The following is a 26734-nucleotide window of genomic DNA, read 5'->3' as shown; positions in this document are numbered from 1 at the left end:
GGAAGGAAGGAAGGAAGGAAGGAAGGAAGGAAGGAAGGAAGGAAGGAAGGAAGGAAGGAAGGAAGGAAGGAAGGGAGAAAAAGAAGGAAAGAAAGAACTCACAGAGACCTACTAAACTTGTATCAGGATTGTTATAGAATGAATTTCTGAATCTGGTTAGAAGTGAGACTGGTGGTGCTCTTAGGATCTCTGTAACCATAACTTTCTATGTGTGTATCTAACCTTCAGACCCCATGCAAAGCAGAGTGAAAGGGGCAGATTGATTTTCCTAAGTCATGGGTGGTGCATCCGTTTCAGAAGTCAAGGGTAAAGTCAGATACCAGTATAATATTTATGCAGGATTCAATCCAAACGCTTTATTTTATTAAGTCAAGAATGCAATCTAATTTACACAACTATTGTGAGTTCTAGTGGGAAATGTGCGCTTTTTTTTTTTTTTTTTGAAAACGTAGAAGTAAATTCTGTTCAAATATTTGAGGAGATTATTAAATTGTCAAACTAATTTAGCTATACCACTTTTATTATGGTCATTAGATGTTAAATAAGACTAGAATGTTCTTGGCTGTGAGAGGAGCTTGACCAATTCCTGACAAACGTTTGATTAACTATTTTATATAAATATTTGCCAAATTTCAATGCTTTTTCATATTAGCATTCATATAGTGTGCAGTTACATATTACACTGAGTATAGTTTAATTCCCAATAGTATAAACACTTGGGACTGATGAAGCTACTTGTCGATATTTTGGAACTTAAGTCACATAGTTGAATTCTCTGGATCAACTAAAGCCATGTGGAGAAGCAGAAGTATGTGCACTTGAATCTAATGTCCTTGTTTCTGTTGTTTTTCAGCTGCAGTATTGAAGTATGAGAACAATGTCATGAATATCAGGCAATTCAACTGTTCTCCTCACCCATACTGGCTTCCAAATTTCATGGATGTTTTCACTTGGTCCCTGCCATTCGTTGGAGAAAAAGGTGTGTGTTGGGAAATCTTGAGATGTTCTTAATGCAATCATATAAGAAGGAAGGGGAGGAGATGGGGACTATTCTAAACAATGAAATTCACATGTTGCAACAGGAAAGAAGTGATTTGAAAGTATGTCACTGTGTACCCTGTTAACAAAATACAATGACTGAAATAAGAGGAAACAAAACCAATGAGAAATACCAGGAGCATTTGTATCATTTCATTGGAACAATACAACTCTTTTAAAAATAACAGATCTCTAGTTTTAACTGGCTTCAAGCTATAATGGCTACTTTTTCTCCTTACCCCTGTGTATTAATTCAAAAGTGCTATTTTATTTTACAAACTCCCTGTCAGATTAACAGGTTAAGATAGGTATGCTTTTCTTGCATTTCTGATGTTGATAATAATCATCGTATGATAGTGATCAGTGGCTATAATAATTTGAGACAGTATATACAACAGCAACAAAAATAGTTCATGACAAATATAGCAACCATTGATGTGTTACAAGGTGAGACAAATTTACATTAAAAAAGTTGTAACTATTAACTTGTCCCAGTTTTTCAAAAGAATTGGCTTGCCTTTCCTTCCTTCCTTCTCCCTTTGTTTCGTTTTATGTTTTGACCTAAACCTCAACAAAAATTTTCAAGGAAAGGTCCATACCCACTGAGCTTGAGCAGTTAGTTCGGGAGGCCTAGTGGGGACAGACGAGGTCATTCCTCATGCACCTTATCACATAGCGCATTGGAGCAGGTAAATAGGCATCAGAATGAAGGTAAGAGTTTGCACATGTTTCAGCATCCCCATAGGGGGGTTTTAGAGAAAAACTACACATTTTCCTAAAATTTTTATTTATATTAATAAATATGTGTAATATATTAATGTAATATTTATTTTCCTAGAATACTTGTGGGGTTTTTTTCTTTAAATGCCCTAAAATGATTAAATCAGGAAGTTATGATTAGTCGGTGAAGAAATCTTTCTTTTGGATGCCAAAATAAGTCAAAAGTCAATTTTGATAGCCTCTGACAAGTGTTCCCAGCACTACCCATGTCACCATCTTCCCACCCTGATCAGAACACGATGCGTGTTACCGTCCTTTGGCTTCTCGGGAAACAGAAGCAGTGTGAATCCTGACAACTGCTGGGCACCCTTTGAACACCCTTCAGTCGGGCTGTTTCCCTTAAGTGTTCAGATTTTGAACACCTGTTATAAAAGAACCTATTCATATATTGGAGTACCTAATTCACGTTTGATAATTAAACTGAAGCTATAGATTAATATTGGCTACACTGATGTTTTACTCTTTATCATATGCCTTCCACTCTACAAGAACATTGATTTCAAAAAGTAGCTCTTGAGGAAATCGTGGGCAAGTTTCTTTTCACCTTCATGATAGAACCCAACCTAATTTTAGAAACGGTTAAATGTAAATAACATGCACCTTAGTGTAAAAGTGATACAGTACTAATTTCTTTGACAACACTTCTATGCAGTTTTATTGTAATCAATTTACCCAACTGAATTTCTTATTAAACTTACCTAAGCTTTATTGTTAAAGCCTTTCTGAAAATAAAATTTAATGATACATATATCAACTCATCCATTTTTTAAATTAGTATCCTCAAAACTACTTCAAATATATTAGTTCATCAATCAACGATTTTTATTAAACACAAAACCACATGCCTATCACTGTGCTGGGCTCTCTGGGGGATTAAAAAAATTAAAAAAGAGATCTAGCATTCACTGAGTCCCTGAAGAACAGAAGGTCGCAACATGGTCTACATCTAGTAGCATCCATCATTGTACAAACAAATAAAAATTCGAAAGTAGCCATTTCCTCCTTCATAGATGTATAGTATATTCACAGCCACATACTCGGTTGTCCATTGTCTATTGACCTGTAGCTAGTTAAATGTTACCATAGGATTTCATAGACATGAGCTAATACTTTCATAAAGTCTGTGTAGAATCACAAAGCCGGTTATCTTTTATGATCTGGATTTTATAGAAACTACTTTGCAGGAGATTCTATATACAATATAGGTAAGAGATGTTATTGCTGAGCTTGCTTATTAATAATGCCAGAGTAATAATTAAGGTTATAATAGAAAATCTGAACTTTTTTGTTTTTATTCTTTTCCTTTTTAGTGACTGAGATGCTGGTAAATGTCCTCAACATCTGCTCAGATGATGAACTAGGGTCAGAAGAAGATGGGTTTGATGGTAAGAGACTTGAGCCTTTGTGCTAATGCTATTTGCCAGGTGATCACTTGGTGTCTTATAGGTAACCCAAAGAATGAATTTCTAAAGATTAAGATTATGTTAAATTATAACATAGTATGGACAATGGAAGATACTATATTTTCCATTTGTTTTGAAGAAATACACACACACACACACACACATCATGAAAGAATTACCCTGAAAACAGTGAACTATTTTAACAACCATCTTTCAATAGCTCACATTGCTAAGTGACTTTTCTGGGCTCCTTAAAAAAAAAAAATGAATCCTGTAGCAGAAGTCACCCTTTACTACGTAACTTCTAAGGGTGCCTTTAGTGAAGTTGTTCCTGTCAGTTATTCACATTTTTATGTTTATGATAAAAGAAGATATTTACACATTGATATGTTGGTATTCATGTCAATACCAGTATTTTTACCTATCTGTAATAATAAGTAATGAATAAGCTATGTGGCTTTTGTACTGTTGTTTAAGATACTATTTGGTATTCAGTTACCCTTGAAAAGTACGCTTCCTCTATAAGAGACTAAGATCCATCAGGTGTAAGATGGATAGAAAAAATCACTGTGGATCTTACCACAGCACCCCAAAATCAATGGAAGATAGCCACAATATAGTTGGAGGAAGACAGTGTGAGAGCAAACTGTACTTCCGTAAACATGGAATAAGGACCTACTCTCTGTAGGACACTCAGGATTCCAAGATGCCAGAGAGACTGATGTGTAAACAGAAAATATCAATAGAGTAAGACAGATTATAAATTGAAGAGTGAATGTGGCAGCGGATAGTAGATATTGTGGAAATTTAAACTGATAACATGTTTCCCTTTTAAAACTGCACTTAAGTCAAAAGAAAAGTGAATGTGGCCCTTTCTGAAAGTTAGAATCTAAACAGCGTGATGTAATGTTTACTTGGATTTAATGCAGGTCACATCTACAAGTGCAAAATACTAATGCTACGGACCTTAGTAAAAGTAAAATAAAAGTATTCATGCACTCATATGAATCGAGTCTATATGCTTGGGTCTCCCAGCTTCATTACTTGTTTGTCTCCATATCCTATTCTTTAGTCATAGATCACATTGCAAGGGTATGTATAATATAAGGAAGGAGAGAAAATAACATATATATATATATACATGAAATAATATTTATATCATATATATATAAACATTACTAGGTTAGAATTAGCTAACAAACAGTTGTAAGAACTTACTTCAGTAACTATATTCATATATTTTGAAATACCCAGGAGTTCAATGGATATTTTGTGCTTTATCCAGGTTCTAGCTGTTTCATATTTTATAGCCACAGTTCGCTATTAGTAACTCTAAGGAATAGTGATAGCATTCAGAAGATAATATTTTCTCATCATGACAGATTTTTTTTCTAAAGGAAGAATTCCACCCTGGTGGAATCTAAATCTTAAACGCCAACAAACATTTTTCAATAGATGTCTTTTCCTATGTCCCTTTATGCCTCAAAAGGAAGATTCATTAGCATTAATACGGTGATGTGCGTCTGTTAACAAATCTCTATTGTAGTCAAGTTCATTGGCCAATATTTATAATATAGACAATGCGATAAAAATGTAGCATATGGAATAAATAAGACTGCATAGTACACCTGTAATAATATGTTAATAATAAGTAGATTGTAATTATACATTAATCCATTCACTCAACAAATATCTGTCGAGAACCTACTGTGTGCTAGATACCGTAGCTAAAATGCCTGTTCATTTCAACAGTGCAGGTGTTTCCTGCAGTTAAACATTACCAAGACTAACTCTGTTTATGTCAGTAATAGTGAGTTCTCTTTACCCACCCTCTCAGTCACTTACATGAAAGGGTATATTTTGTGACGTACTCTGCTTTAAAATAATTACTTCCAGTCATCATCCAGTTATTCATCAGCAATTGCTTTTAAGCCTGTTAATTCCAATTATGGAGTGCATGTCTTTCAAGGGATTTGGAAAATTTTTTTGTTTCTAAGCAGACCACTGAAATCTCATTCTACCATGCTTAAATCTTTGGTCAGTCCTGTAGAGAAAGAGCCGTGACCTCTAATAGTGATCTTTAAGCTCAAATCTCATAAATAGGCCCTCTAAGGAAAACAAAAAGAAAACAGAAACAAAAATATTAATTAAAAGTATATTGAACTTAGGACATTATACCTTTTGAAGTAAACAATCAGAAATGTTCTTGAGTGCTTTATGTAATATGATGCAAAGACTACGAATTTCTTCAAAGGTGCTCAAAGAGCAACTTGTAAAATTTTCCAGAACTCTCTGACTCTCTGAGATTATAGTTTATTGAAGTTCCTTTTTTTTTTTTTTTTGGAGTGAAGGGTGCAATATTATTTTCGACCTTAGGATAAAGTTTCCCATTCCTCCCAGTCCCTCCCGCATGCAGCCTGCAGTCTGTGTCTCTCTGGGGTCTGGCCTTTAGCTCTGCCTATCAGGCTCCCAGGCTTGTTGGCTACAGAAGTGAAAGCAGGAATCAGAAGACATCAGAGAACTTAACTGAGCCTCTTCCTTAAATGGCTGCTTATTCTAAGGGCAGGGGTGGAGACGTGTGGAATCTCTTCATGAGTTATTTATCAAGTTCTTCTCAATATTTTGTTCCATATTCTTTTTTTCCTTCTATTTTGTTCCATATTCACTGTCAACTGAAAAGTCAAAGGTACTAACGATACCTCTACAGTCCATGACTATCTTTTTATCTCATCAGGTTGACTTCTTAGTGTCTATGAAGTCTATATAGCAAATAGGGATTCTTCTCATTTCCTAGAGGAATGGAAGTTATGGGATCAGTTTTGCTTTTCCTTCAGATTCTGTCAGCTCCCCTTTACCATTTAATAATGACAATGACAGTGTCTAACATTATGTGTCAGGCATTATTCCAAGTCCTTTGTATGTATTAACTCTTTACTAATTTGACCAACAAAAATTTACAATTATTAACGGTCATTCTTTTTAAGTATGTTTACAAAGTGATTTATATTATCTCCTCCTCACAACAACCTATTGATATAGATGCTATGATTATCCCTATTTCACATATGAAGTGATTGAGGCTGGATGAGGTGAAGATAAAGCCTAGGGTCACAGAGCTAGTTAAGTAATAGAGCCTGGATTCAAACTAATGTCTGCCTTGTTCTCAGACCCTTGAACTTTCTACAAACTGTGATTACAACGCTTGAAACTTTTTTCTTTGAAACAGCATGATGCCTTTTTGTTGTTGTTGACAAACAACACTTAAGCATAGTTTGTTCTGCTTAAATATACTATAAAATAAGGAAGTAGATTTTTTTTGTGCTATTTGGCCATGAAAGTCAAATAAATGGCAAATAAGATAGTTTCTTTCTGTTCCTTTCATCTTAGTTTACTCTGAAAAGCTATGTGTTTCATTGTGTTAAGAATTTTGTTGTAGCTGGGGCACCTGGGTGGCTCAGTCGTTAAACATCTGCCTTCGGCTCGGGTCATGATCCCGGGGTCCTGGGATTGAGCCCCACATCGGGCTCCTTGCTCAACAGGGAGTCTGCTTCTCCCTCTCCCTCTGCTGCTCCCCCTGCTTGTGTTCCCTCTCTTGCTGTGTCTCTCTCTGTCAAATAAATAAATAAAATCTTTAAAAAAAAAAAGAATTTTGTTGTAGCTGAGGAAACAATAATTCCTCTGGCTCATCTTGTCTTTGCTAAGTAGAAATCATGTCATGAATCTCTTCTCCTTCACTTCGGCCTTACAAATAAAGGAATTTGATAGCCTATCTAGAACAAGGTTGCTGTTTTAAATTGGTCCGTGGCTCTTTTATGTTGAAAATAAAAGACAAAACTTCTATTATCTTGTAAAGTTTTGAAATCGTTTAATACCAATGCATGTCTTTTGAGGATCTAATTTATATGTATTGGGGTCTTTGTTTCCTGTTTCTAATTCTGATTTTGGATGATAAAATTATAGTCTGGTTTCAATTTGGGGTTGTTATTCCCCAGAACATTTTAGAGAAGGAAGAACTCCAAATAGATGTATTTCCTTTGGGTAGTTAATTCTCATTAATGAAGAAGACTCATTTCAAACCAAGGATTAGAAAGTGATCCCAAAATGGGGGGGGGAGCTGACAGAAATCAAGCAATATGCTTCATTTCAAAAGTTTCTTTATTGTTCATTATTACAACAAGAACATCTGGAATAGCGATAAGCATTAGAAACCTAATGACAGTTTCATGAGTTAGAAATATTTATTTATTTGAAACTTTCTTTTAAGTCCTAAAATCTTAGACTCTGAGATCACACATATATATATGTGTGTGTATGTGTGTGTGTGTATTATATATATATGTACGCACATACACAAGTTATGTTTGAGACTACGATATGTGGCAAGTCTGGCTAACAGAAAAATTGTGAAGGTGAAACTGAAATCCTGTAGAATAAGAAAGGACAGAAAAGAATAATAAAATGAAGACATTTCAAGCCAAATATAGTTTCAGGCTGCACTGGAAAGACTTAATATTAAATTAGAATTTATGTCTCTGCTTTCATCTAAAGAGCAAACCACATGGTGGAACTCTTATCCTTTATCCACATTTTTGCCTTATCCTAATGTTAACCACAGGCCCGTCACTGAATATGGGATCAGAGCAGTTTTTTGCATCCCTCTACGAAACCATCTAAATTGTATACAAGAAAATTATCTCCCATCGTCTCCTTTGAATTATTAGATAATTCTTGATATGTAATATCATGGGTCCAGAGTGTCTCCCCACTTCTTTCTGTCTAACTTAAAAAAGCCATTCCCAACTTTTTGAAGTGTGCAGTTGAGAATAAGTGGCCCTCACGTGGCATTTGATTGGTCCCCGAGGAATACCTCTATAAAGGTTTGGTTATATTATTTTCTATCAAAACTGTATTTAGGGGCGCCTGGGTGGCTCAGTCGGTTAAGCGACTGCCTTCGGCTCAGGTCATGATCCTGGAGTCCCGGGATCGAGTCCCGCATCGGGCTCCCTGCTCGGCGGGGAGCCTGCTTCTACCTCTGACCCTCCTCCCTCTCATGCTCTCTGTCTCTCATTCTCTCTCTCTCAAATAAATAAAAATAAAATCTTTTAAAAAAAAAGAATAAAAAAAAAAAAGAATTCAGTGTATAATAGTATATGGAGCCATCAGAAAAGAGGATTAGGGGCTCCTGGGTGGCTCAGTTGGTTAAGCGACTGCCTTCAGCTCAGGTCATGATCCCGGAGTCCCGGGATCGAGTCCCGCATCAGGCTCCCTGCTCGGCGGGGAGTCTGCTTCTCCCTCTGACCCTCCTCCATCTCGAGCTCTCTCTCATTCTCTCTCAAATAAATAAATAAATAAAATCTTTAAAAAACAACTGTATTTAGTTGCCCTGATGAATGTTCGAGACAAAATTTCATCTTAAAAACGCCCATCTGCCTTGTGCATCTGGCAGCAGCACATATACTAAGAGCCATTAACTTAGAAATTTTCTTGCGGCTGTAATTATTGTCATTTCTGGACATCTCATCATATGTCCTATAATAATTGACAGTTTGGCTTGGGGGAATATTATGTTTTAATATAAAAAATAGAAACATTTAAGGGCACCTGGGTGGTTCAGTCCATCAAGTGTCTGCCTTCGGCTCAGGTCATGATCCCGGGGTCCTGGGATCGAGCCCCATATCGGGCTCCCTGCTCAGCGGGAAGCCTGCTTCTCCCTCTCCCTCTGCCTCCTCCCCCTGCTACTTCTGTCTCTGTCTCTGTCTGTCTCTCTTTCTCTCTCTCAAATAAAGAAATAAAAATCTTAAAAAAAAATTCTGAAGACCCACAAATTTACCTGGAACATTTAAAAAAAAAATAGAAGCATTTAAAGATTTATTTATTTGAGAGAGAGAGAAAGAGAGAGAGAGAGAGAGCAGGGGGAGGGGCAGAGGGAAAGGGAGAGAGAGAATCTTCAAGCAGACTCTCCGCTGATGTGGAGCCTGACGTGGGGCTCGATCCCAGGACCTGAGATCATGACCTGAGCCCAAACCAAGAGTCAGCCACTTAACCAGCTTGCACCACCCAGGTGGCCCCAAAGTAGAAACATTTAGACATACTAAAGAAATAAATAGCTCTAGGGAACACAGTGGTGATAGGATTCTTGTTCTGTCAACATTGACACATAACCCGAAGTTGGTAAGCTTGGTAAAATGCTTGCAAAATGAACAAAGAATGAGTAGGAATATAAATTAGGAACTTCATAAAGTATTTGAAAGTTGAGGTGACCGTATCAAAACCATGATAGTGTTAAGAATAAAACATAAAGGGAGCTATTCCAAAGAGCTGTCCAAGGACTTACAGCTATAGAATAAGTGGGGCCAAGGAAAGAAAAGTTGATTTGGGTGGTTCAGGCCTAGATGTCTAGGAGGATGAGAACATTTATGGGAAAAACTCAGCAGTTTCAGGAGAAATGAGTTTGAGTAAAAGTGACACACATAGCTCCAGCAATGTCTAAGCGGGATTTGGAAGTGGAATCCTGGAAATTGGAAACAAAATCTGGGCTGGTGTTAGAGGCTTGGAATTAAATGTCATCATCGAATCAATTGGGTGTAATAGGCCTCCAAAGTTGCTGACATATCGGAAAATTGAGGACCGATCCTTAAGATTAACCCTTGATGAAGCTGGAGAAAAAAGACAAAAGGAGCCAAAGAGAAAGGAGCAATCAAGTAGTAAGGACCAGGATTATAGAGCGGTTCAGGCAGCAGCTGTTAAAAATATTTGCACCAAATTTTACTGTGAGATGTAAGTCTGGCCCAAAAATGAAATATTAGGACATCACTATGCTTGTCAGATATCAGATTATTGAAAAGAGGTGTTTATGTTAGCTGTGGTATTTACAATAGCTAAAAAAAGAAAATAGAAATAATTGGCAAAGGGCCAAAAAATAAAATTTCAGACTACCTCAATTTTCATATCATGTTATATTTTTATTTTATTTTATGTATTTTTAGTTCTCTGTAAAAATATTTCTTCATAGAATATCTTTTTCTGCGTATGCAGGGGCAGGCAAACACGTGGTTTCTGCCTTCGTTGAGCTGAGAGGCTCGGGCAGCAAGAAATGGATTTTAAATATGTTGTCTTACAGAGGCTTGACAAGGTTGAGGGAGGGAGCATGAATTGGGACAAAATAGTTGATAACTAAAGGAGAAAATTTAGAGGACGTCTTTCTTGTCTTCTACTTCTGACAAGGAAAAGAAAAACACTTTATGTATTTTACTGTTTTTGGAGGTACAGCCGTGTGAGAAATCCATGTCAGTGTTCTAGGAAACAATATGCAAAGATGGGTATTAGTTTACCAGTGTTAAGTTCTCTTATGTGTTTTATAATATTTGAGTTTGAGTGAGATAATCGGAGAAAGGAAAGACATACATTAGAAAGAAAAATTATTCAATATTTTGTAAAAGGTTTTGTTATTTTTTTCCTCAGGATTTTGTTAATTACCTTCCAGTTTAGTGTTGATTTTTTTTTCAATTACTTAATAATTTGGTCTTTAATTTAGAATGTAAGCCATTTTTGTCACTATAAATGTATCCTTTGTACTCTGTACCATTGATGGTATAGGTAACTGCTTTTTTTTATCATGATTATGCCATAAAAAGGAAGCAAATAGTTATATCCAGTATATCATTAAAATTGAAACATGTCTAAAAAATACACAGGGATTTTCTAGGTAGTAGGCTAGAAATTCCCATCATATTTATGGCTATTAATGTTTTGGGGCCTTGACTATCATACAAGGTGCCTGGTTAGCCATCATATTGTAATCAGTATCATCAAGTCTAGCTTACCATATTTAATTGCAGTAACTAAAGTCCTCTTAAGTTGCTAATTAAAATGATACAACAAGACAGACATTGAAAGTACAGCTTTCTCGTCATATTGTACTACCATGATTTAGCACAAATGTGTTTCTTTATTACCTCACGGGATTTTCACATTACATAGAAGCCAAACTTTGCAGAACAAAGTAAAAATGAAAAAACAGCCATATCCTTGTTATAGCTACTTGGTTGGGTAGTGTCCACCATTGGCTAGAATATTATGCTCACAGTAAGATGATACTCTCCAATTGTATGCTGTATTTTCATAGACGCATGTATTTTACACATGTACAGTATTTATACACAGGTTTAAAAATCATTAATTTTTGTAGCATTTGAGCCTTCCTCCAACTAATGGTGACACTGGCCAACTTACACAAAACATTAGCCATTGCGTATCTAAGCATACACTTCAATTAAATGTATTTGAGAAAGAAATCCATGTTGCATCATAAGAAGGGAAAAAAGCTTGTGCTCTGTAAACCTGAATATAGTCTTTATTTGAAGGGAATTGAAGTGAAGAGAGATCTTTTTCCTCAGTGAAGGCAAAGATTTTGTATATAGGTATGTCTATATTTTAGAAAAACATTACTTCTCACAAACAAGGTTGAGGTAATTGGCATGTGAATGAGGCATTCATCACAAAAGGGACTATAGTGGCAATGGAAGCTTGCTGAAAAGTGATACCATAAGAAAAGATAATTCTTCTTGTATTTTTGGCAGAGCTTTCATGATTCTCTTTGTGCCAAGGCATTTTATAGGTACAAAGTTGTCTACCTGAAGATTGTGCTTATATGAGAATAATTATTAGTTAATTGAACAACTGCAGACAGAGTTGTTGTGAGTCCAACGTTTGTAAAACATTCTCTTGATGATAATTGCTTGATCTCTGATGACAAGTCTAAGGGCTCTATGAAAAAGTTAAATAAGTGCTCAGAAAATCTAAAAAAAATTTTTTTTTAAAGATTTTATTTATTTATTTGACAGAGACACAGCGAGAGAGGGAACACAAGCAGGGGGAGTGGAAGAGGGAGAGGCAGGCTTCCCGCCAAGCAGGGAGCCCGATGCGGGGCTCGATCCCAGGACCCTGGGGTCATGACCTGAGCTGAAGGCAGACGCTTAATGACTGAGCCACCCAGGCACCCCAGAAAATCTAGATTTTAAAAATATTTTTCTATGAGTGTAGTCTGTTTTTGCTCTTCCTCTTTACTTATATGAGAAGCTATAAAACTTTTCTTCCATTTTTTTTTTTCTCAGCACAGAAATAGAAATCTTGATTCTATTTGGTCAACCCACCTTTTTGGAGTGTTTCTTTTCCTTTTCTTTCTTTCTTTTTTTTTCCTGAAAAATGAAACCAGCAGCATCCTGGCTGCCGGCATTTTCCTCTGGTAAATGTGCCATCATCTGGGGCCCAGCGTTCCCAGCCTGGCTGGCACAAAATACAACTGGGGCCCCAACTTAGGGAGCTTGATATTAACAAAGATCACACAATCAGTCTTTTAATCTACAGTGAGAAGTGTGAGTGTTAGAGAAACTGGAATGTCCACCTCTGCACAAACATTTTTGAGTACTTCTCATGTACCAAAGCTCTGTGCTAAGTGCTCTAGCACGCATGTTTGTTAAATGTTAAGAGCGAATGAACGCATTACTTATTTAATTCTTCCACCCAGCTATGAGGTGGATCAGTCAACCTGCTAACTGTAAGGGATTTTGGCTCTGGGTCAGCACTTTTCAGCTGTTGACCTTATGCAAACAAATCACCATCTCTGTTCCTGTGAATCATCCTAAGGACGGTGGAGACTAATAGTACTTCCTCCTGTGGTTGTTGTGAAGGTCATGTGAAAAAAATGCAAATAAAACACTTCGAACTTCCCTGACTTTATAGATGAGGAATATGGACGTGGAGAAGCTTAGTCATCTGTCCAGGACAGCACAGCTAGTGAATGGAGTTGCTGAAACTCCAAGCTAGGTCTTTTACTCCCAACCAAAAGTTCTTCACCACTGTTCCCTTCTACCTCCCACATGCCAGTGTCTTTGGGTCTTCAGAAAAGTGAATGGGCCAGCTATTTATGATCCGAAGCCTTGTACTAGGGCCAGAACCCTTGAAGACCTTTGCCCCCTGGACAGTACTTCCCTAGACATTTCAGATGTTTGCCTCAGCTTCTCTTCTGTACTCTGCCTCTGTGGTCCACCAGTACATGTTTGATTGGCATATCCCTTTCCTCTGATAAGATAATAATATCTTTGGGTATTGTTTAAGTCTCACCTAAGTCGCCTATATATGCCCGTGCACTGATCATTGGCCACAACCTAATGCTCATTTCTTTATTCTCTTTCTTGGGCAAAACATCACTGCATCACCCATGTGCTGGCAAAATACCCCACCTAGGTCTTGAATAGCATCAGAAGACCTTTGTTTCAGATGAGCTCAATACATGTCTGTGCCTTGGGGGGGGCTCCACTGTCAGACCAAGGAGTTGCCTTACTTATCCCAGCCTGTTTGTTGTGCTGTCAGATGGTGCTCAGTTAATTTTCTATCTAGCATATGACATGTAGGACCATGAAATATAATATTTTACTCTGTCCATTTTCCCCCTTAATTTGTATCATTTCAGTGATAAATTTAGTTTAGTTTTGATAATTTAAATGTAGTTCTAGCATTTGATAAATGCATAAATCCATAAGGGTCCAGAATTCAGTTCTAGTGCATGCATTCTTTCGGCATTTAGCATGCATGCATAATGGGGTCCTTAATAAATACCTTTTTGAAGCTTACATCCTCACCTATACCCAGAATAATCCTGGATAGCTCAAACATCCAGGCATTATGATTGTTTCTCCTATAGACAATAAGTCTAAATTATTAACTTGACATTTATTATTTTATTTCATTTTGCTTTGATTTTCACTTGTCAATTAAAAAAAATGATGTGTTTCTGTCATGATAAAGAGGTCAATCTGACTAGGATTTCACATGCCATTAGTTTCTACTTTGGTAAATATAAATCAACTCCAATGTTCTTTGTAAGGCATAGTTTGAATATGTGATGGTTTCTCGAAAAATCAACAGAAGTTCTCTAATCTACTTTAAGGTCTTTAGTTTTTACCCAAGTTAGAATTATGCGTATAACCAATTTCTACGATTCTACTGAGGAGTCCCTGAACAGATAGAACAAAATGTCTCAGAGAACAAAAGTCCATGGAATCAAATTAAAGCTTGTAAACAGAAGTAACTTTTAATTACATAGGATAAGCAAATAATGACAGCTATTTGACATTTGGGAGTAGTCTGTACATTTTGAAGATTTCCTATCCAAATAATTAATTTATGTTTTATGACAAGAAAAGTGGAAAAAAAACAATCTAGGCTGTACTGGCCTTTCTTAGAATCCATTATCTTCTGTTGCTTTCAAAATGGGATATGAGACAGAATCGTCTTATGCCAAATATCACACTATTGCAGGGTCTATTATGTGCTGAGATTTTAGTTGAACTAAAAAACATATGGAAAAAAATTCAGAATATCTGGTTTGGAGTGAATTTGGCGTGAGTAGCCATTATATCCCAATTGTATCACCTACGGCTATGTCTTATGGGAGAATGAAAATCAAAATTAAAAAGGTATTCCAGGGGCGCCTGGGTGGCTCAGTCGTTAAGCGTCTGCCTTCGGCTCAGGTCATGATCCCAGGGTCCTGGGATCAAGCCCCACATCGGGCTCCCTGCTCGGCAGGAAGCCTGCTTCTCCCTCTCTCACTCCCCCTGCTTGTGTTCCCTCTCTCGCTGTGTATCTCTCTGTCAAATAAATAAATAAAATCTTTAAAAAAAAAAAAAGGTATTCCAAACATTTTAGGTTATGATCTTCAAAAAGATGAAGTTTTACAGGAATTTTTAAAATCTGTGATCCAGAGGATGTTTTCCTGCCTCAGAAAGTAACCTACATAAGCGTAGGTAGAGCTATTCGGCGAGGGCCAGCACCTAACAATCTCTTTGGACTAACTTGAACTGGCACTGATGTCAAGCGGATGAGCAGAGCAGATCTCCGAGTTATGGCTAGCCAAGGAACTCTTCCAGCAACCATCAGCTCTAGAAACTGAGCAGTCTCTTTCTTGATATAGCAGCAGCCTTCGTGCTAGAACATTTGTACTACTGGAGTCAACCAAGGATGTCTCAGAGGGAGTTTCAAGGGAATCCATCTTCTCATCCTCAGCTTCCAGATGTCCTCCTTCCTAAAACTCTCCTGAGCTGGAGGGTGCAGGCCTCGTTACAGCTTCTCCTTTTCCACCTTTTCTTTCGCAATTGCCCTCCTCCCACTTTAACAAAAAAGTGTAGGTCTCTGGAGACATCACCATTGTGAACCTTGCCTTGAGACGTTTAGTACTGGAGTACCAACAGAGAGATGCTGGAAAACTCAGTGTCTAGAAGTCTCCTTAAGCAAGGCAACATAACCCCCTCCCATCCTTGTCACTAAGGGATGCATTCCAATAATACTTTGTTTCTATGCTTTTAACATATTTTTAAATAGTTATCTTATATTTGTGCTATCTAGCTCAGTTATGTACTACTAATAATTGTGATCTTGATTACACAGGAATTTTTGAACACTTAGGGCTTCATTGTGTCAGGAAATTTTTTAAAAATACATGTAACTTGGGGTCGCCTGGGTGCCTCAATCAGTTAAGCGTCTGCCTTCGGCTCAGGTCATGATCTCAGGGTCCTGGGATCAAGCCCCGCATTGGGCTCCCTACTCAGTGGGGAGCCTGCTTCTCCCTCTCCCTCTGCCCGCCGCTCCCCGCAATGTGTGCTCTCTCTCTCTCAAAAATAAATAAATAAAATTTTAAAAAATATAGTTAACTTAGATTTTGAAACATATTTTTGATAATAAAGTACAATGTAGTCATAAAACTATTTTAAAGTATAAATATATAATTCACTAGAGTAAAATCGGGGAAATGGAAATGGAAATACAATTTCAGAGAAAAACAGGACTCATGTAAGATTTCTAAGTGTCAATGAATAGCTTGTTCATGGATTTTTTTCTTTACATGGATGATGGTGGGATGAAATTGTTGTGATATTTATATGCCATTAGTAAAAAAAATGTAATATAGTCATTTCATTTTAAAATGGCAATGTCTATGATATTATATTCTCTACAACTATTTAAATTTGGAGGTGGGAATAGTATACTTTGGAGGATGGTCTTTACTAGATGCATGAGTAAAAAATGTAAAAGCTACAGTTTTTTTTTTTTTTTTTAGTCAGTCTAGCAGAGTGAACACAATTAGCCAGTGTTGATGGTGCTATCCCTAAATCCAAGGGCTCAAATGCCTGATGGTAAAGGCAAATGTAGTAAAGAACTTGTCACACTCATGGCCAAGGGCAAAACCAGGTGGATGTCTGAGTAACTTATAGATAGTATCACTTTGTTGGCATACAGAAGCCCAAGATCTGTTATTGCTAAAGTAGGTCAGAGAAAGAAGAGACAAGAGAGAGTAAGGTTTAGGGGATTATAGCACATGGTTTGGATTCATAGCCTTATGGTGCCATGTGTTCTCCTAAATAAGCTAGTCTGTAGACTTATGATTTTATCATCATCATCTGTGAAAAGACCAATTATGCAAGGTTTTTAGAGGCATCTGAAGACTCTTCTTTGTATGATATCTTGTATTTCAAAGGTGCTAATTTTGGATGGAAACCTAACTAATTTTTGTCTTTAACATAACACAACAAAAGATATTTTTTATCTCAACATCTTATGCTTCATTCCATGAATAGCCTTTATTCAAATGCAATACTTGCTCTATTTGATGAAAAATACAACCTGGGGGTACATCTAAACTCTGCTTAATAATAATGAACCATGATAAAATTTTACTTTCAAATAGAATAAGTTTCCTACAGAGATAAATTTTGTTATTTTTTTAACAAATTTGGAAAAGTGGTAAGTTTTCTCTATTAGTTTCCTAGATTCTAATTAAAAAGGTAGAGATTTGAAGCCTACCAGCAATATATAGTTCCTAAAATATCTTTCCTTTGAAAAAAGTGCAAAATGTTAGTGTATATGCATACTTTTGTATAGAATATATTTTATTTAATAATATATGCTATGAATAAACTTGTATTAAAAGGCCTTTAAAGAAAGAAGCCTAAATAATAGCAAAAATTGAGGCCACTGTAATAATGAGGTGGAGAATTTCTGCTACTGTTCACATTAAAAAGTAAACACCTCACTTTCTGGGGCGCCTGGGTGGCTCAGTTGGTTAAGCGACTGCCTTCGGCTCAGGTCATGATCCTGGAGTCCCGGGATCGAGTCCCGCATCGGGCTCCCTGCTCAGCAGGGAGTCTGCTTCTCCCTCTGACCCTCCTCCCTCTCATGCTCTCTGTCTCTCATTCTCTCTCTCGCAAATAAATAAAATCTTAAAAAAAAAAAAAAACTAAACTAAAAAAAGTAAACACCTCACTTTCCTCTGCTTTTTTTGGAAAAGAAGCTTTTTCACATTCTAATAATATGACAATATTCCTATTTTATAAGACATCTGAGTATAAAATTTTTTGTGTAGCTCATCATCTTCATTTCTTACAATTACCAAAAGGTATTGAAAGCAATTAGAATCCACTGAACTGGGCATATAAAACAAGACCTTACCAGGTCAGTTTTCTCCTGGAGCGGAGGAGGGACGGAGTATATGTAGGAGCACTGAGAACTTCCCTTCATTGCTTCCTTCGGCCAGCTTATGCATCCTCGTTGTAACACAAAGGGAGGGATGGAGACACCTCTCTTCGCAAATCTGCTTCTCTTTTCCCTCAAAACCAAGCTTCTTCCAAAGGTAGTTTTGGGGGGGGTTTTTGGACATTTTATTATTAAAATATTTTAAATATACAAGACAGTTGAAACAACTGGTTGGTGAATACCCATGTACCCATCACTTATTGTCTGCAATTAACATTTGACTATAGCTGCTTTGTCACGTATCTGCCTCTCTGTATATCCTTCAGTTCATCTCTTTCTCGCTTTGGTAGATACGTGACAAAGTACGTTCTGTAAATCTCTACTAGGAGTACGCTAGTACGTAAACTTCTTGCCTGCGTGTACTGCCATGCTCACACCTTTCCAGGTTAGCCCAGGCCGCTTCTGCTTCTCACCGGGGCATGTCTTCATCCACACCAGACTTCTCACCCACCCCTGAACACAACGTGGATTGTTGTGGCCTCCAAAAGTTTGCAAATTTTCTTCCTTCTACAGAGAATACCCATTCTCCTTGTTCTTTCACTATTACTTATCCTTCAAGATCCTTTAACTACTACGATTTCAGTGAAGTTTTTTTCTCATGCCTCCAGGCAGTTAACATCTGCTTTCAGTGGCATGCTGGTACACCTTTAACCACTCATCCTCCAGGGGAAAATGGCCCTAGTTGGTGGCATTTGCAGATTCCCATCGTATATATTCTCTTCCCTACCGCTGATGTCAGGCTGCCAACACGGAGTTAAGGAGAGATGTGCTCAGGGTCACCTGGTAGTTCAGTCGGTTAAGCGTCCGACTCTTGATTTTGGCTCAGGCCATGATCTCACGGTCCTGGGATGGAGCCCGCGTTGGGCTCTGTGCTCAGCGGGAAGTCTGCTTGAGATTCTCTCTCTGCCCCTCCCTCTAGACCTCCCCCTTCTCGTGCTATTTCTCTCTCTAAAATAAATAAAATCTTAAAAACAAAAAGAGAGATGCGCTCAGTCTACTCTCGCTAGTGGACCCAAGCCAGCTTGGGCACACCACTGCTACAAACACTCCATTTGTCACACTCTCTTGTTGTCATTCACGTGATTTCCTACAGCGGAGATCATACTTTATTCATATTTCTGTTGCAGGCAGTTAGCACATGGCAGGCGACATGGGCTAAGATTCTCAAGCACCCTTAATGAATAAATGATTTGGGTAGTATTGTATTCTATCTAGCACTTCTCACATACTCTAATTCAGTTACCGCGGAGGAATTCGCAGTAGTTGCTCACCGGGTTGGAGCTGTGCGCTGGATGACAAAGCACGTGTGATGTGTGGCAGATACCCCGTGTGCTGAGAGTCTCTCTTCACCCCAGCAGTTGGCCCCTCTGGGCACTGAAGCTGCTGCACTTTCCCAGTCCCCTTAGAGGCTGAAATCCACCCTGCGGGGATGCAGCACTCACTCAGCAAGCCACTTGGCATGGGTACCTTTCCAACTTCATGAGAAGTCAGCGAGGGGCTAAGTTAAGGTCAGAAAGGACACATGTTAAAAGCAAATCTTTAAAGATGCCCTAGGTCTGTACATGAGCCTCTTCCACTTTGAGGAAAACTGAATGTGCAGGATTGCCTCGACTCTGGATATATTAGCATCATAGCCCAGGCATAAAAGAAGATCAGAACTTAAAAGTTGAAGAGAGAGAGGGGCTCAGAAAAGAAGTGGTAATTATCACAATGGAAATGCAAAATGAAATTTTACTTAAAATGACTGTTGCTTTTTAAACATATGAAATGTTGCCCTTCAGTTAGGGACTTGGAGGTTAAAATGTTCTGTTCTTTTCAGTGAAAAATAGTTATTTCAGTTTTAGAGTGAAAGATATTTTATGTGCCTTCATTATTTGATATGCTGAATTTTAATTTGAGCTACTGTGGTCATTTCCACGACTTAAAGAGAGCAAGTAGGTTGAATGTGACATTGTATTTGCATGTTGCAACTGATAAAATTCTGAAAAACGTGCCTTTTCCTTGATCCTTTCATAGAATATGGACTATGAGGACTTGCAATGGAACAAACATTATTTGAATATTTCCAGTTTTTGTGAGGTTATCCAAGTGTGGCATTAGCTTAATTTTGATTTTGAATATTTGGAAAATATTGAAGGCAATATCTACCTTGAGAGATACTCATTTTGAATGTCTCTTCACACTGTTTATGATTAGGTTATTTTTGATTTTTTGAGTAAATGTGTTCTAATTTTATAAAAGTAGTAATAAAACTTTTTTTACCTATCTGTGTTATTGAGAAATTTAAAAAGAGACAGCAGTTCTTCATTAAGAAAAGTGTTGTCGGGACGCCTGGGTGGCTCAGCCGATTAAGTGGCTGCCTTCGGCGGCTCAGCTCATGATCCCGGGGTCCTGGGACCGAGTCCCGCATGGGGCTTCTTGCTCAGCGGGGAGCCTGCTTCTCCCTTGCCTGCTGCACCCCCTGTTTGTGCTCGCTCGCTTGCTCTCTGATAAAAAAAAAAATAATGTAACATACTGTGAATCACCGTTTATTGGGAGTACACCTATGAATACAATGAATACATAAAGTAGAATAATCTATTACATGCTCTTCAGTAAGTCATTTGATCTGAAAAAAATTAGGAATGACAGACTGGCTCGGACTATCAGAATGTTCATTTTACATTTCAAATTTAGAATTTATTTGCACATTTTTCTGAGAATCAGTTAATGCTGAGCTGAAAAGGACAGATCTACATAATTTCTTTCTCTCCCTTTCCAATTTAGTTTTACTTTTCTTTGCTCTGGTTGTGGTTTTTACAAGGCCTTTATTGAAAAATGTCTGGGAGATTATCCTTCTTAGATATTTTTCACTTACTTTATTTTATGTTTTCCCTTTCTCATTTCTCTTAAATATATAGTTTTATTTCTAGTTATTCCTTTTTGCTGCTTTTCTTACTGTGCTTCTAAATATAGTCACCACTTTTGGAGTTCACCCACATTTTACATTCTTTGTGTCTGTTGGATGGATTTATGATCTGGCCATACTGTGTGTTGGAGAGGGTCAGAATCTTTTCCGTCACTTAGCACCTCATGACCCCGGAGTGGACTGGGTCAAACAGACTGGAAATATTAACTATAGAGTAGGAATAGCACAGTGTTAGACTGAAAGAATTTAACAGAATAACGGAAAATATATAGATAAGAAGAAAAGCCACCTTAAGGAGACAAATTGCCATCCCACTTTTTTTCTTTTCTTAACAAATGTTCCTTAGTAGTCTCTTGATCATAAATTACCTAAAATGCAGCACAGGGACATCTGACTTTTAGATGGTCTCTAGGAAAGGATTTATTGTATAAAGCATCTTTTTTTAAAAAAAAAGATTTTATTTATTTATTTATTTGACAGAGACATGGTGAGAGAAGGAACACAGGCAGGGGGAGTGGGAGAGGGAGAAGCAGGCCCCCCGCGGAGCAGGGAGCCCGATGCGGGGCTCGATCCCAAGACCCTGGGATCATGACCTGAGCCGAAGGCAGACGCTTAACGACTGAGCCACCCAGGCGCCCCTGTATAAAACATCTTAATTACAAATCATAGGTAGTAAATATTGTTAGAAACCCAGGATAAAGTTCGAGGCAGGGATCCAGCACACACACTGTTTTCTTCTCAAATGTTCTGGCCAACAGCATGTAATTCAAGGAACCTAGCGGATGAGAATCCATGGTTCCACTTAATCATTAGAAAAACTGGATTGGAGAGTGGTTTTCTCTCATGCATTGAAACTTCCTCTACTCATCTTCAGGCAGAATAGCTGCTAGTAATAAGTCCCGCCAGGCAGTATGTTGGGAGATACCTGCCATGGTGTGACTGCCACAAGAGAGAAAGAAATGGTCAAAAATACAGGCTGTGTTCAGGTCAGAGAGACAGGGTGAAGAAGCTGGCTTGCTGGGCTGCACCTTCTGGGGAACACCTATGGTTGTGTGAGGTGGGTGTGCCCTAAGAGCATTTTTGGCAAATTCACCCCCTCGGGAGAAGAAAGTGGCCCATTATGTTTTCCTTTTCCTTGGGGAGAGAGAAAAGCAGAGGATTTGTTTTTTTGTTTGTTCGTTTCTTTTTCCTCCAGACAGTTCAAAATTGTGTGTGTTGATGTGTTTTCTTTCTTAGAGAAATGTTAGGGTGGTGATTAATTGTTTGACTCTCACCAAACAATGAAAAAGATTCCAAATCACATTCCTGAATGTGAGATGAGAAAAAGCAGAACTCTTTCCTTCCCAAAAGGTCAGAAAGCTTGTCCTCATCACAGATTAAAAGACCAAAACTTAAACCAACTAGCACTCAGGGGCTGCAGTCTCTGAACAAATTACCCGACTTAAGTTGTTCATTTGGATTAGGAACATTTCTGATATTATCTGAAAAGAATATTTTGTTGTATTTGTTAGTGGCAGTAGAACTGGAAAAACAATCTTCTTGTGTTAACACTTTCTACAAAGTCCCATATAATGTATAAAAAAAGATATCTTAGCCCCTTTACCTTGGATTATAATAATCTTAAGAAGAGAGGTGTTTTCCTGTGATGTGCACTTCTCCAAACATGCTTTGGGAATTTAATAAAAAATAAAATAGATTCACTAAAGATCATATAGTATTATTTTTAAAACATGATAAAAAATGTTTACAGTAACAATAACCTGCATAGATTAATTTTTTTTCATTTGGAAAATACAATAAGTGGTTGAAGTTACTCAGACAGACCCGTGTGTAACTTTTTACATAAGTACTAAAATACAAACCATGCCACCATCTCTCACTAAATCCAATGCAGTAGTTTTCCATTTTCCCCTCTAGAGCTTGTGAACCAGCAGAAGATGAAAGAGTATCAAGTGCTAAAACAAATGTTTTATGGCCATTAAATAACATACATGAGGTTTCAGGGAACTTAGGGAGTTGAGACTCCCTAGTTTCATCACTTCAAGGGAGAACTTTAGAAAAAGCAGTTTCCTAAAGTAGTCTTCTCAGCATGGAGTCCGGAAATGAGTAGAAAATCCTGGTGACTCACTTGATTCTTCTTGCCAATACACACTCTCTCTGTGTAAACAGAAGAGAAGGGAACTCAATCAGAAGAGAAGCATAGGAACCTACCCAGTCAGCTCCATGATTTTTCTCTTTACCCACTTCCCTTTGGAAAAATCTCGAAAGTTGCGCTTTGGCATTTTGGGGACCTCTCAAGAACCACATCCAAGTATTAATGGCCAGATGGATAGGTTTTTAAAATTAATTCAGAGATAAATCCACCGGGGGGGGAGGGGAGATGGTTTTGCTTACTATAGTCGGTTATATATCTAAACTTGTAAAATAATTACAGTTAGATAAAAGGTCACTGACTACTTAACTCTCTGTTTTAAAATATAGGAGCGACAGCTGCAGCCCGGAAGGAGGTGATAAGGAACAAGATCCGAGCAATAGGCAAAATGGCCCGAGTGTTCTCGGTTCTCAGGTGGGATCATTGTTCTGGTATTTCTGTTTTGAATGTGATTATGTGTCACTTAATAAAAATTCTAATACTGTAATCTGGTAACTTAAGTACTTTACTAGAAAATTTGCTTTTTTCTTATTCTTTTCTTTTAAATGGGATTGTTCATTCCTCACTTTCTTAGTCAAATTGAAATATATCAAATCATTTCCTTAGAAGAAGCCTTTAAATGGGCTAGTTCACGTTTTATCACTATTTTCCCCTGGACTTTAGGACATTTATTTCACAATAGGTTGAACTTGTGGCGAAATAGGAAAGCTCTTATAATTCATTTTATTTTTCATTCTGGCTCTGTGGTAAAAGATGAATTTATCAGGTGCATTTCACTAGATTTTTAGGAAATGAACATTAACCATTGAGCTGGTTCATGTGAATCTGTATTAGTCTAATAAGTCATTGAGAGAAAAACAGTTATTTAACGCTTCAATTCGCATGCAGTAGTTATTTTTTAAATAGATCATGAATCATGTTATTACTGATCCTGCATTGTGAAAACAAATGTTTTCTTGAAGAGAACTAACTACACTTTTCTTTATTTAAATTCTATTATCTACTATTAGGTAAGACAAAGTAATATATTTCTCCTCAAAAACTTTGAAATATGGCATATTTCTATGTGAGGAGTATATGGTCAATTCACAATTACTCATTAACAAGGATAAATAGGCATACCTTGCAAAACAGACCATTTCCATAGTGTATGATTCATAACCAAATTTTTGCCAAATTTTTGTCTCACCTCTTCCTCCTGGAGTAGCTATATGGGCTCTTTGGATTTCTCCTCTTGCTGTGTCTAGTCTACTCCTGGTAGAGTCACTAGAGAATAACCAAATAGCTTGTTGCCAAAAGTGAGGAGCCATGAAAAAGATGAAAGGCAGTATCACCCTTCCTTAAAGACACCAAATCAAAGTCAATAATAGCTCTGCATCGGCCAATCGAACCCTGAAAAGTCACGTGAAAGCTGAAAACAGAGCATCGTTGCTCCTTACAGCCTAATGAATGAGCCTGCCTGTGCTGTAATGCTTTATATTCCTGACTGAATTTCTAGGACTCGCTCACTCATTCAGTAATAGATACACATGTAAAGCATTGATTATATACCATGAAGAGAAAAGGCAATATAGGGGGATAGCAAGTGGGAGATGAGGCACTTATTTTAGTGGATGGCCAACAAAGAACTTTCTGAATAATAGCATTTGAGTAGGAAGTGTGGAGTGACCTTCATGAAGACGCAGAGTTAAGAGTGTTTAAGGCAAAGGGAATAGCAGGTGCAAAGATTCTTAGATAGAAACCAGTTTAGCAGTTTTGAGGGCCAGCAAGGTCTATGTGGCTGGAAAAATGTCTTGTGGGAGCGAAAGACCATGTGAAGATCAGAAGAAAGACCATGTGAAGATCTGAAGTCCACTGCAGAATCACTTGCTTGTTTATCATGCCTCACATTTACCAATAAACACCTTGATTTTTTTTTTTTTTCTATCTGTAGTCTCTGTGGGGAGAAGTAAAAACAGCTCCAAAATTTCCAAGTGAAAGTATAGTTAAGGAAGAAGGGGAAGCCTTTCTTAATATAAAAATTTGTCTCCATCCATGTTAGTTTTCAAACCATATGAAGGTGGTAGGGGCCATGCTATAGAATCATAGGTAGGTCTTAAACTCGGAAAGTGCTTCCAGTCCCCTGCCTCTATAGGCGCGTAGATGGAATTACTCCCAGCTGAGAAATGGTCCATTTGCACCCAGTGATAATCAGTGACTTGACTGAGATTGCACACATTGATGGAAAATAAAAGCAAGGTATATTGTATTGCTCTCCTATAATAAAAGCATTTATAGTAACTCTGCAGAATGCAGGGGGCATCTAGCCTGAGAAAAGAAAGTGAAGCTTAATAAGTAATGATTGAGTGTTAGACGTGTACCGTATACTGAATCAGGCACAATGAATACCAAACTGGAATGACAGACATGTGGACTCTAAACTAATATAAGACAATGAAATGTGAGCTAAATACATGAAGAGATGCTCTGTTGTCAAAGAAGACAGGGCTCCATGGAGCTCTTCTATTTCCTGAAAAAATAAAACAAAAAAGTTCCTGAAGAGGTTGACATTGAAGGAGCGCTGTGAAGGATGGGCTGGATTCCATTAGGTGGTGAACTGTGGGACAGGCATGCCTGGGAGCTAAGTCATCAAGCACACAGTCACATGGTCCTAAAAGCAGTGCTTTATGGGCTCTTGCTAAGTGCCAGGTGCCCTGCCTCGTAGTGTATGCATTTGACAGTAATCCACACAGCAAGCTTGCAAGTGAAGCAATGTGTCCAAACTCAGTGTGCAGCACCACTGAGTGTCTGACTAAATTCTAAGTATTCAAAAGAGCTGGGTCTTAAGACATGAAGGTAAGTGAGGAATCTAGGGAAAAGTGAAGCTGAAAATGTATTTAAGTCCAGATCCTTGATAGCCTTGAATAGCATGGTCATGGTAAAATATTTAATTTTTTGCATGGAGGCAGCGAGAGCCACAGGATGGTTTTCATAGGATGGGAGGCATGCTCTAACCCATGTTTAGCTATTATGTTAGTGGCAGCGTGAGGACTGGATAACAAGACAACTTACTGATGTCAGGGAGGACATCTTGGAAGCGACTGAACTAATCCAAGCCAATTGGGCTATAGGAGGAAAGATACAAAGGAAGAGACAAAAGGAATTTGTGGAGCTGGAAAATTTTAAATGTAATGAGTGGATGTGAATGGATGTAAATGTGTCAGGCCCAGCTGTCCAGCATATCCCTTACACTGTGGTAATTTGCCACGTTACAAGGGAATCAGAACACTGTCTTTCAGCAGCGTGGGCAGGGTGGGTGCAGGCGTGTTGCCTACGATCCACCAATTAAATGAATGCACAGAAAACATCTGTTTCAAAATGAGCATCGTGAGGAGGCAGGAAGTGATGGAGGGACGGTGATTCCTCTCTCAGGTGTGAAACCTGAGGGGCCAGCAGAAGAGCTCCTTTCTCAGCATTTTCGGGGCTAACTATACAACATTAACATGAGCCTAGGTGTTGGCTCTGAACAGTGGCAGCAGCAGATTCCGCAGCGTGGATGGGCACCAGTACTTTTCTGGGCTGCAGAGAGTTCAAGTCTGGCTCTCGGGTTCTGTGAGCTCTTTCATATCCTTTAGTACATCTCTCTGCTGTCAGAATTAGCCAGAGTAGGTTCTGTCATTTGCTCTAAGAATTCTGACCTATGCAAGGGGTGATGAGGGAGAGGATATGTTCTAAGAATTTCCCATACAGATTCTAGCCTCTGCGATGGATAGGATGATAGTGCTGTTATCTAAGAAAGAGGAAGTATTTCTCCATTTAAATATCTAACAGGTATTTTGGGGGAGGACTATGATAAATTGAATTGGGCCTATTTTCCTCTGGGGTGCC

General features: G+C 38.0%; 1 protein-coding gene across 5 annotated transcripts in view; it reads left to right on the top strand.

The window, feature by feature from the left end:
• The window catches only part of PPP3CA (protein phosphatase 3 catalytic subunit alpha), a 311802-nt gene that overhangs the window by 272934 nt on the left and 12134 nt on the right, over positions 1-26734 (top strand). For all 5 annotated transcript variants that reach the window (XM_035030165.1, XM_035030166.1, XM_035030167.1 and 2 more), the window contains 3 exons: positions 854-979; positions 3129-3203; positions 23197-23281. In XM_035030165.1, the coding sequence (XP_034886056.1) occupies positions 854-979; positions 3129-3203; positions 23197-23281 (286 nt within the window). The remainder of the gene's footprint in view (positions 1-853; positions 980-3128; positions 3204-23196; positions 23282-26734) is intronic.

Source organism: Mirounga leonina, unplaced genomic scaffold (assembly GCF_011800145.1).
Source record: "Mirounga leonina isolate KUSES-001 unplaced genomic scaffold, KU_Mleo_1.0 Mir_357, whole genome shotgun sequence".
Classification (NCBI taxonomy): domain Eukaryota; kingdom Metazoa; phylum Chordata; class Mammalia; order Carnivora; family Phocidae; genus Mirounga; species Mirounga leonina.
This window is presented reverse-complemented; position numbering and strand designations above follow the sequence as displayed.